Source organism: Scleropages formosus, chromosome 2 (assembly GCF_900964775.1).
Source record: "Scleropages formosus chromosome 2, fSclFor1.1, whole genome shotgun sequence".
NCBI classification, from domain to species: domain Eukaryota; kingdom Metazoa; phylum Chordata; class Actinopteri; order Osteoglossiformes; family Osteoglossidae; genus Scleropages; species Scleropages formosus.
The window spans coordinates 22,549,020-22,558,619 of record NC_041807.1 but is presented as its reverse complement, the minus strand read 5'-3'; the positions used below and the strand labels follow the sequence as shown (position 1 = coordinate 22,558,619).

Here is a 9,600-nt window from a genome sequence, read left to right as displayed (position 1 = left end):
CATTCCCATTGTTGCACAATGGCTATTTAGTTGACCTCATCCAGAACCACCGATTTTATCCCTGAAGAAAAACGTGATCAAGTGATGTTCCACAGCTCATCTACAAGGATTATGAGTATTTTCAAATTGACATTTGATCTCCATCTGCTGTCATTATCCATCTATGTCCGCTGCTGTTGTGCCGTCACGGGTTGCATTCTTCATCTAATGAATGTGTCAACCATGGACTTGAATTGAGACACTTCAGTGGTACCGTTTACAATGTTCACCCAAGTCACAGTCCTGTCTGCTTCACTCCCAGAGCTGGTGCTGAGGACACATGAAACCAGACCAACCACTAAGCAAACTGTCCACAGACTCCGCACACAGCCCTCTCCCCCACTGCAAGACGGAGGATGGTCTTAGAACATACGCACGCACACACACACACACACACACACACACTGCTGTTCGCAGCCAAACACCCATTTCTTTTTTTAAATACGATTTTGCACCAGGACTTTTAACACCCTGATTTAGACACAGCTGGAACACATTTGTGCTGAAGGCCAGACAGCGACATACAGGTTCATTTGAACACGAACACACATGCACACACACACACAAGGAGTAGCTGCGCCGTCCACACATCACCAGGATTCCAACAGTCGACAAGTTTGTACTGCAGTCAGCAAACGATATGGGAGATTTTAGTAAATAAATGTAAAGATTTACTTTTTAAATGTAATTACTTGAAAATACATATATTGATTTAATTGGTCAGATTGTGGCTTTGTTTTTATATTGTAATTGTTAAACCGTCATGGCCTTATTTAAACTGTTAGCGTAGCAATTCTTATGTATTTAGCTATTATTAAACATGCTGGTATTTAATATACGATGTCCTTTTGAATTGCAAACTTTGTATAAAGATATTGTCTCCATTGTTTGGATTAATTTCCTTTTGTAATTGACTGTTATATTGCACCAAGCACTAGGACCTTCCTGCCCACCTTTGAACGGGGAGATATGGTACACACCTTTCTATGTGACAGCCTATTTTTGTTGTGGAAGAAGTGCTTGTAATTTGATTTTCAAATGTAGAGGAACTTTTCTAACAACATTTTTAAATACTGCATTATTTCCCCACTCAAAAATTTAAAAAAAAAAAAAAGGCCCTCGTTTTTGTCAATTTCTCAAAATGGTACAGGAAACACCAGCTTAGAGAACATCTACAAATACCATAAATACAGGTGTTTCATTTTTATGAATAAAGGCTGTATAAGAGCTACTTTTAAAAGAATGCTGATGGTTATCGTGGTCATTTACTTGTTGTTCATCAAATTACCTCCAAGTACAGATCAAGTACACAACTGAGCATTGCAGGTTACTAGACTGAGCTTACGGTGGACGAAAGTGTAACCTGTGAGCTGCAGGAAGCATCAACCGTGCAGAGAGGAGAGCAAACTAAGGGACTCATGCCAAGTTAGTCATTTTAATTTTAATTTAAAAAAATCTGAGGTCAAATAACACACTGTCCAGTCAGCTGCTCACAAACGGGGGCTGTGAGACAAAATGGACAGGACCGCCCGTCTGCCGTTCAGTCATCGTGACAGTGTTTAACTGCGCTTTTTAAAAAAAAAAAAAAAAATGTTAACAATGAGCCCGTGTTGCTACGGGAAACAGTGAACTAAGGAGCCAGGAGGATCACGGGGGAGCAGAGTCATCCCTGACACACCTGGACACATAAACAAAATCAAGTCAATAGTTCTTTCCAGCTCTAACATCAGGAGGGAAGTTCCTGTTGCAACTTCCTAAAATTAGGAACACAGTACACCAAAAGCTCAACAAAATGTGCGTCTACTACGCCAACTATCGAAGCGCTTCATGTCAATAACGAGGAGGTGATAACAAACGGTGCTGTGTGGCCAATGACACACAGCCAAAGGGGCTGGAGGGGTCTTTCAGGAAACAGGAAGAAAACCACGGGATTCCGAAAGTGCACCGGCGCCACCGTTCGACACAAGGACGAGTCCCCGTCACAGGACGATCCAGGTGCCTCGGTCACTGTCAGCCAGGACCTGCAGGGATGACCCTGAGGGACAAAACACCACTGTAGCAACAGCTGCCACATATTCTCAAGTTCATTTTAACAAACAATAGAGAACTAGGTCACAAAGAAAAGGCAGAATCACTGCTCTGACACAATATGAATATGGCTTCTATTTATCACTGACAGAGTCGTCAAAAATGTCAAATATGGCTCATCATGGGAGGACGAGCCCACTTCGACCTGTTAATACCACAACAGGGATTTTGTGGCCCTAAAACGAGTCTCTCTTAGCCCGTCACATCAAACCACTGCCATTTCGGACAGGGATTCAGTTTAACGGTGTGCACGCACACCCACCTTTATGAAGAGCCTCGTTCGTCATGCGGTTTATGTAGCGAGAGCTGCTCTCGGGCACCAGCCACTTCATGACTGTGTTCACGCAGGACTTCCTGTATGAGCTCCACACAGCACCACTGACAGAGAAAGACAGGAGTGAACGCACACATACACCCACCCAAAGAGCAGAGAAGCTTGTTCCCATTGCAATGAATACAGGTGGTAAACAGACACCCGGACAATGTACTACATCTAACAAGTGTTAGAGGGTGAGTCAGACCAACTGCAAAGTGAGAGAAAGGACAGCAAACGTGCAGACGTGGACAGGCTGAGCGGACACGCTACTGTCTCACAGCAGGTGGAGCAGTACAATACACGCACACCCCCTTTTTCAACATATAGTTTACATCTATGACATGGAGGAGGAGGCACAGCAGAAATGAAACGGCATTAATAACCGTTGCGGAGAGATAATCGAGGGGGGAGAAGGCAAGCGGGGTAGGAGGTGGGATCCTGACCTGGTTTGACCTTTCACCTCCATGAGGTCGCCGATGCCCACCGTGTGGCACACACCGGTGCTGAGGTCCCAGCTCACCTGCACGCTGGTATGGTAGGTGTTGGGCCTAACAGCACAAAGAGGCGGTGCAGCGAGCAGTGAAGTCAAAGGCAGAAATGATCATTTCCGACTTGAGGTGACAGAAAACATTACTAAAGGCGGCGGTGCGCTCGGCACACAGCAGAGGCTTTTTAGCGCGAACGCCGCTCTCATCCAGTACTGTCCCTGACACTAACACGCACACAGACCGACCCACTGACAGAGGAGCATGCACAAAATACACAGCCTCCTTTTCTAAAATACCGTTTCAAACATCTCTTTTCTACCAGGGATCGCTAGTAGGACAGTGGTCAAAGTTTGTGCCTTTGAACCCCAAGGTCACAGTTTTGAATCTCACCCCTCACTTTAGTATCCTCAAGCAAGGTACTTACCCTAAATTGCTGCAGTAAAAAATTACCCTGCTACACAAATGGGAAAAGCAGCAGCTAAATGAATGAAATGTAAAATCTCCCCATTTTAGAGTAAATGCTACATGCGTTTACACATCCAGCCGGTAAACTGCAGTAAAGCACACCCAAACGGAACAGAAGTGTGGGGTCACATGAATTTAACCGGCTTCCAGGCATTACAGGTGGTGTTCCTAAATGCTAGTAATCAATAAAAATTATGAATATTTATATTTACTGAATAGGAGTTTGTTGAAATTTGAGTAATTTTCAATTAGTTTTCATTTTAAGATAGCTTGAAATGAATTAAATATTCACCTAAAACTCTGACAATGTGTTATTAATCGATTGTGGTTATATCCAAGATTTTTTCAGAACCTAACCTAAACAAATTAAATAACCGTATTACTGAGTTTCCACTGACAATGTAAAATCTGACTTGCAAACAAAAATTATAATCAAATTTGTGGCCTGAGATCTGTTTGTTAGCCAAGGATCCACATTAATTCCTTAACCACGATGTGGACGAGACACATTAAGCGAGGGATGTGCTACATGAGGAAAGTGATGTGTTGTTTAACACTTGCTGACGCTCTGGGAAACACTGTCCTTACCGCGAGTGTTCCTCCTCGGAGGTGGAGAAGGCAAGGAGTAGGAGGCCGATGTTGATCACCACCGTGTTGGTCTCGGGACACACCTGCCGCAGAAACACAGCATCTGAGAGGTCAAAGATGCAGTGGTGGCCCAAAACACACAACGAGGTGGGTCTTTGTTCAAAAAGTGACCCCCAAAGCAACAGCAATGAGTACTGAGCTCAAATGAACACCAACAGAACTCTGTGAACCTCAAGGAGCAGAAGAACACAGTCCTGTTGTGACAGGAGTCCTGAAGTTGACAGACACTTTAGGATGGGAACTACTGGCTCACCTCTAAGATCACAACATCATAATCGCTGAAAGAGCAGAACTGAGGTGCCCAGGAGGCATCATTGCGGATCACTTCATTGATCACATACTCGAAGTCCAGGGTGAGCTGCTCCACGCAGACACACTGCTACGGAAAGAACAGAAGGGGCCCTTTTCACTCTGTTCCTACCACATCTCCTTATCTTATCATTCCTTTTTTGTAATTTCTACATAAAACACACATTTCAGGACCGCTCATCCCATACAGGGTCACGGGGAACCGGAGCCGAACCCGGCAACACAGGGCGTAAGGCCGGAGGGGGAGGGGACACACCCAGGACGGGACGCCAGTCCGCCGCAAGGCACCCCAAGCGGGACTCGAACCCCAGACCCACCCGAGAGCAGGACTGCGGTCCAACCCACTGCACCACCGCGCCCCCCTAACAAAAGTTTTAAATGATCTTTCTTTTTGCTACATGGAAGTTATTACATATACCGAAATAACTGATATATATTTTTAATTTTTACATGCACCTGAAAGGCAGATTAATTTATTCACCTGACACCTTTTTCCAAAGTGGTTTACAGTGTTCAATACACTACACTAAGCTACTTATCTACCATCCACACAAAAGAGCAATCAATGTAGCACACATAGAAATACGCTAAAAAGGAATTTTGCCACAAATTCATCTGAAACACACGTTTCGACTGTGGGGGAAAAAAACCCACACAAACGTAGGAAGAACATGCAAACCCCACAAAGGCTGAGCTGGATTGGAACCGATGTCTAAACACACAGCCCGGAAGCTATAAGGCACTAGTGCTACCTGCTGAGCTCCTTTCCAAAAAAATAAATGTTCGGCAGCTTAATACATCAACATTCCTGTTTAAAACCAAACTATTCATACAGACACACGTGTTAGCGTGCGTACCCGCAAAAGCACACATCGTCCTACCTGGCTCTGCTGCCGCCCTGTCATTAGCTGAAGGCTGCGGCCCTTCAGGTCCGTCACGGTGAAGGGAAGGTGCACCTTGTCATCCTCGTACTCTGAGTGCACCGAGAGAAACGACGAGAACCAGTCAGGGGTCTTGTGTCACGAGAGCACCTGCTGTTCACTAGTGCGCCACAGTGATAAGGAGACATTCGAAACATCACACGACACACTCTTGCACAAAATTATGACGCACACGTTAAGCAGACAGTAACGGGCAAGTGTACATGGAGTTAATCATTCTGTGATATCACCTCACTAGGCAAATTCAACCGAACAATGACATCTTGAACCACTACACCACCTGGTGCCCCCCTGATCTTTGTCTGTCAGCGTAAGCCCCCAAGGACGGATGCTCACCACTGTCCTGTTCCTGTGCCCCTGGCTGTTGTAAACAGTACTTGTGACAGGTGTAGTTGATGTAACCAGGCTCTGAGGAGACATGTTCCTGGGAAGGGATCGACTGGGGCGACGAAGATGACATGGAAGATGTTGACGCCACCGCTGACTGCTCTCCTGAGTCTGTTTGCCCGCCACAGTGGCTGGAGGCGGAGCTGGGCCTCCGCCTTCTGGTGTCACTGCTGTCGTGTGGTGTGGAGTTGAGCTTCTCCCTCCTCTCTTCACGCCCTTCCTGTGAAGCAGGGTCCTCATCGCTACCACCACCACAACTGTCCACTACTGGCGCCACGTGGAGCTCTTGCCGTGCATCTTCTCCCTCGCTCTGCTCGTCTGCCACCCTGCCCTCATGCTGCCGCCCCTCTCTTGTTTGTGCCCGCCGGAAGAGATCTGCTGCAAACTCCCGGGCCCGGGCCGCAGCCTGTGACTGGTCAGAACAGGGTGAGGCAGGACTTCGCCTGGTATGGCATGGCCTGCTGTCGGGTGAACCTTGGGATGAGGTAGGGGAAGAAGCGGCAGGAAAGACGGGTCCAGTGGGTGGGGTACCGGAACAGGAGGCCCTCTTTTTGTACAAGATCTGATCCGTCTGCTCCTGCCCACCTTCTGAAACCATAACAGGACAATGTATGTATGACAAAGCAATTGTGAAGAACGGCAAAACGATTATTAGCTGTTAAATTTGCATTTATTCATTTAAGCGATGCTTTTCTCCAAAGAGACTTGCAATGTTAAGCCACACGCACTTATTTACTCATTTATTCAGCTAGGTAATTTTACTGCAGCAATTAAGGGTAAGTTAATTCTTAGTACAATGGCTTCTCGTGTTCAGAATGGTTAAGTATGGCATTTTTGGAGATACTACTATTTTCCCGTTCATTCATTTCTAACTAAATTTTTATCAACAGTTTAAAGTTTCTGCCTGTTGTGGGGCGATCGTGACCTGCGTTTATCGCCCAAGCCCATAAACGGTAGTAAAATACACCCAAACAGAACAGGATCTCTTACCTGGGCAGAAGGACACAGCACATGCCACCAGGGAGTAGCTGGTGTTGAGTAGGACCACCTGGTCTTTCTTTAGTTGGAAGGCAGGCTGGAATGTGGGGAAGGGGTACACCACCTGGTAGCGGGAATTGAGCACGTAGCCATGCTCCAGGCACTCAGCAGCACCTGCGGGAGGCAGAATACATGGCTGAATGTGATAGGGGCAAACGGAGATGTAGGGGGTACTGAGGGTGAAAGGCAAAAGCTTGTGGTACCTGCACGTCCTGAGGACAGGGTTGGTGGAGCGCTGCACTGGGAGCAGGGGCGCAGCGGGGGCATGGAGGCAATGGTGATGTAGATGTCCCTGTTGTTTTCATCACTCATCACGAGGTTCATCAGGACTGAGCTGGAGCTACGGGTACTAAGATAGATAATTCCTTAAAATGTTTTAATCCTGCTACTACCATTGCTGAGACTGCCCTTCAACAAAGAATTTATAGTAATGACCCAGCTGTAAAACAGGTAAATGATACTGAATATCTTAGGATACAAAACCAGTACTGTAAGTTGTATTGAAGAAAAGTATTATCTAAATAATTAAGTAACAATAATAATTTGGGGCAGCAGGTAGCGTAGCGCCCGAAGCCACCACCTTCGGCCTTAAAGCATCCAGGTTTGAAACCCACCTCTTGCTGCAGTACCCTTCAGAAAGGCACTTACCCTGAACTGAATGAGTAAAAATAACCAAAATTACCCAGCTGCATAAATGGGTAAGTCACTGCCTTGTGTCTCATTGAAGCCCAGTAGCTTTACACTGCAAGCTGCTTTGGAGAAAAGCCTCAGCCAAAAAACACAAATGTAAATACAGTGCGCACACACACGCACGCACACACACACACAGGCTGAAGTCGCTTGTCCCAAGCGGGGTCGCGGTGAGCTGGAGCCTAACCCGGCAACACAGGGCGCAATACTGGAAGGGGAGGGGACACACCCAGGATGGGACGCCAGGCCATTGCAGGGCACCCGAAGCAGGACTCGAACCCCAGACCCACCAGCGGGCAGGACTCGGCCAAGCCCGCTTCGCCACCGAGCCCCCCGTAAATAATAAGAACAATAATGCAAAGTTACAGACACAAAAAAAATGCTGGAAGTCATAGCCCTCAAATGGAATGCAAAGTGGATATGGGCTGTCTGTACAAAAAGCACTATTACTGACTAGTAACTTTTATTGAAATAAGACTCATGCAGCTTTGTAGCTTGACCAGTTTACGCAGCTGAATTTTGAACAGCAGCCCGGGTGCGTCGTGGTTAATGCTGCCACCTCGCAATCAAAGAATCATGCTTCAAATCCCTACTCCCACTACAGCGCCCTCGATCGGGGTACTCGCGCCGAACTGATGCGGTAAAAACTACGGGGCCCTTACTTGAATCCGAAGACGATGACTTTGGAGTGGTCATTGGGCCACTCGCACACAGTGAGGTACAGATCGCTGTAAATGTCCTCGCCCGCGAACAAGCGCACGTGATGCACCTGCAGAGGTGTGGAAGACAAGCGAGTGAGCGACTCACAAGCAGGGTTCTAAACAGAAGCACACGGGCGATGCCGCCCAAAGGCAAAACCGCACCTGTCTGAGACGACTGTGTAGGTTGAACTCCCACCAGTACAGGTGGTAGATGTAGAAGGAGAAGTCGTCGTCCTCCCCGCAGTCGCTGGTGTAGGAGAGCACGTAGCGGCCGCACTTGGTGAAGCCCAGGAAGATGTGGCTGCAGAGGAAAGGTCACAGAGCAGAGACGTAAACACGCGCGTACGCGCAAATGTCGAGGGACAGGGGGCACAGATCTAGCATCGGGGAGCAGGACGCAGCACACCAACCCTGCCCGGAGGAACTCCTCGCTGACGATGGTCTTGAGGGGAACGCACACGCGAGGGGGAAGCTTCCGGAACAATCTCTGCGACACCTGCCCTGACAACTGAGACCATAACAGACGTTCACAGTGTACATCTTGAGAGCACACAGTGACCACAGACTCCACATATGACATTAATATTACTTTAATAAATAATTACGTAGCAGACACCTGATAAGTAATGAAGCCAAAAGAAAATTTCCAATCCGGAGGAGGAGGGCAGATAGTTATGGAATTATATATATTTATACTTATATACATACAGGAATTAAGTCTGTGTGAAAAATGTAATTATTAACGTCATTTTATAATGTTTGAAACCGAGACTCGTTATTAAAGATTGCAAATATCTAACAACCACCCAGAGAAATGATTCTAATAATATGTCAGTCTGGACAGTTTATTAATTTATGAGAAAGAAAGATCATGGAGGTTCTCTCATGAGTTGGTGAATTTAATAATTCTTCTTGCTTGGTGTCGAGGTAACCCAGAGACACTGTTTGACGATAAAACAATTAATTAACAAGCAATTCCACTGACGACCAAGGGACATTATTTTTATTTTTGATTACCGTTCCCCTTTTTAGTTAATGTAAGTAACAAAAGCAGTCTGTCTCGTCAGTGTGAGTAGCAAGAAGCTAAGAAAGCTCGAACCCTCAGCACCAGACGGCCTAAATTTAATGCTCGAGTTGTTCACTCAGGACGCTTACAGACACAGACTTTTTCACTCGTTCTCTGTGTACCTTTCCGCGATTAAGAAGTTTCACTATGTGCTCTCTGTGTTTCTTCTGTTTGTTTTCGTCCTTTTCTGATTTCGAGCTGGGCGCCATTTTCCGCTTCTGACGCTAAGCGCTGCCTCCGTTGTCCCGCCCTCCAGCCTCGAGGGTCTTTCTCATTGGCTCAACGCGGTTTGTCTCTTCCAATAGTTCGCAGCAGCCACCGTCCATCAAAGCCAAGTTAACGCAACCGTGAACGACTCCTTGCTTGTAATTGGTCTCTCCGTCAATCTAGCGTCATAACCCTACTTCCGGCACATTCAATTCCA

At 46.7% G+C, this 9,600-nt stretch overlaps 1 protein-coding gene across 2 annotated transcripts; it reads right to left on the bottom strand.

The window, feature by feature from the left end:
- Positions 1 to 1,377: 1,377 nt before the first annotated feature.
- Positions 1,378 to 9,435, bottom strand: dcaf15 (DDB1 and CUL4 associated factor 15). 2 transcript variants are annotated; one of them, XM_029249885.1, is made up of 13 exons: positions 9,299 to 9,435; positions 8,521 to 8,618; positions 8,273 to 8,411; positions 8,072 to 8,178; positions 6,923 to 7,068; positions 6,672 to 6,833; positions 5,631 to 6,269; positions 5,235 to 5,326; positions 4,298 to 4,420; positions 3,985 to 4,067; positions 2,887 to 2,991; positions 2,390 to 2,505; positions 1,378 to 2,074 (listed from the first exon to the last, which is right to left on the bottom strand). In XM_029249885.1, exons 1-13 carry the CDS (start codon positions 9,383 to 9,385, stop codon positions 2,019 to 2,021), a joined length of 1,953 nt encoding a protein of 650 aa, XP_029105718.1. In that variant the 5' UTR covers positions 9,386 to 9,435; the 3' UTR covers positions 1,378 to 2,018. The 2 variants fall into 2 exon arrangements, with proteins under 2 accessions (XP_029105718.1, XP_018615111.2); XM_018759595.2 differs by having other exon boundaries at positions 1,379 to 2,074; positions 4,298 to 4,423.
- Between the last annotated feature and the right edge of the window lie 165 nt (positions 9,436 to 9,600).

What these genes read in the sequence shown, in the direction of transcription:
- dcaf15 (XM_018759595.2), bottom strand. Translation starts at nt 9,385, where the DNA reads ATGGCGCCCAGCTCGAAATCAGAAAAGGACGAAAACAAACAGAAGAAA. An exon ending in GAGGAGTTCCTCCGGGCAGG is followed by an intron (nt 8,412 to 8,520) that starts GTTGGTGTGCTG and finishes TTTCCTCTGCAG; the next exon opens with CCACATCTTCCTGGGCTTCA. An exon ending in GGCACAGGAACAGGACAGTG is followed by an intron (nt 5,327 to 5,630) that starts GTGAGCATCCGT and finishes CGGTGCACTCAG; the next exon opens with AGTACGAGGATGACAAGGTG.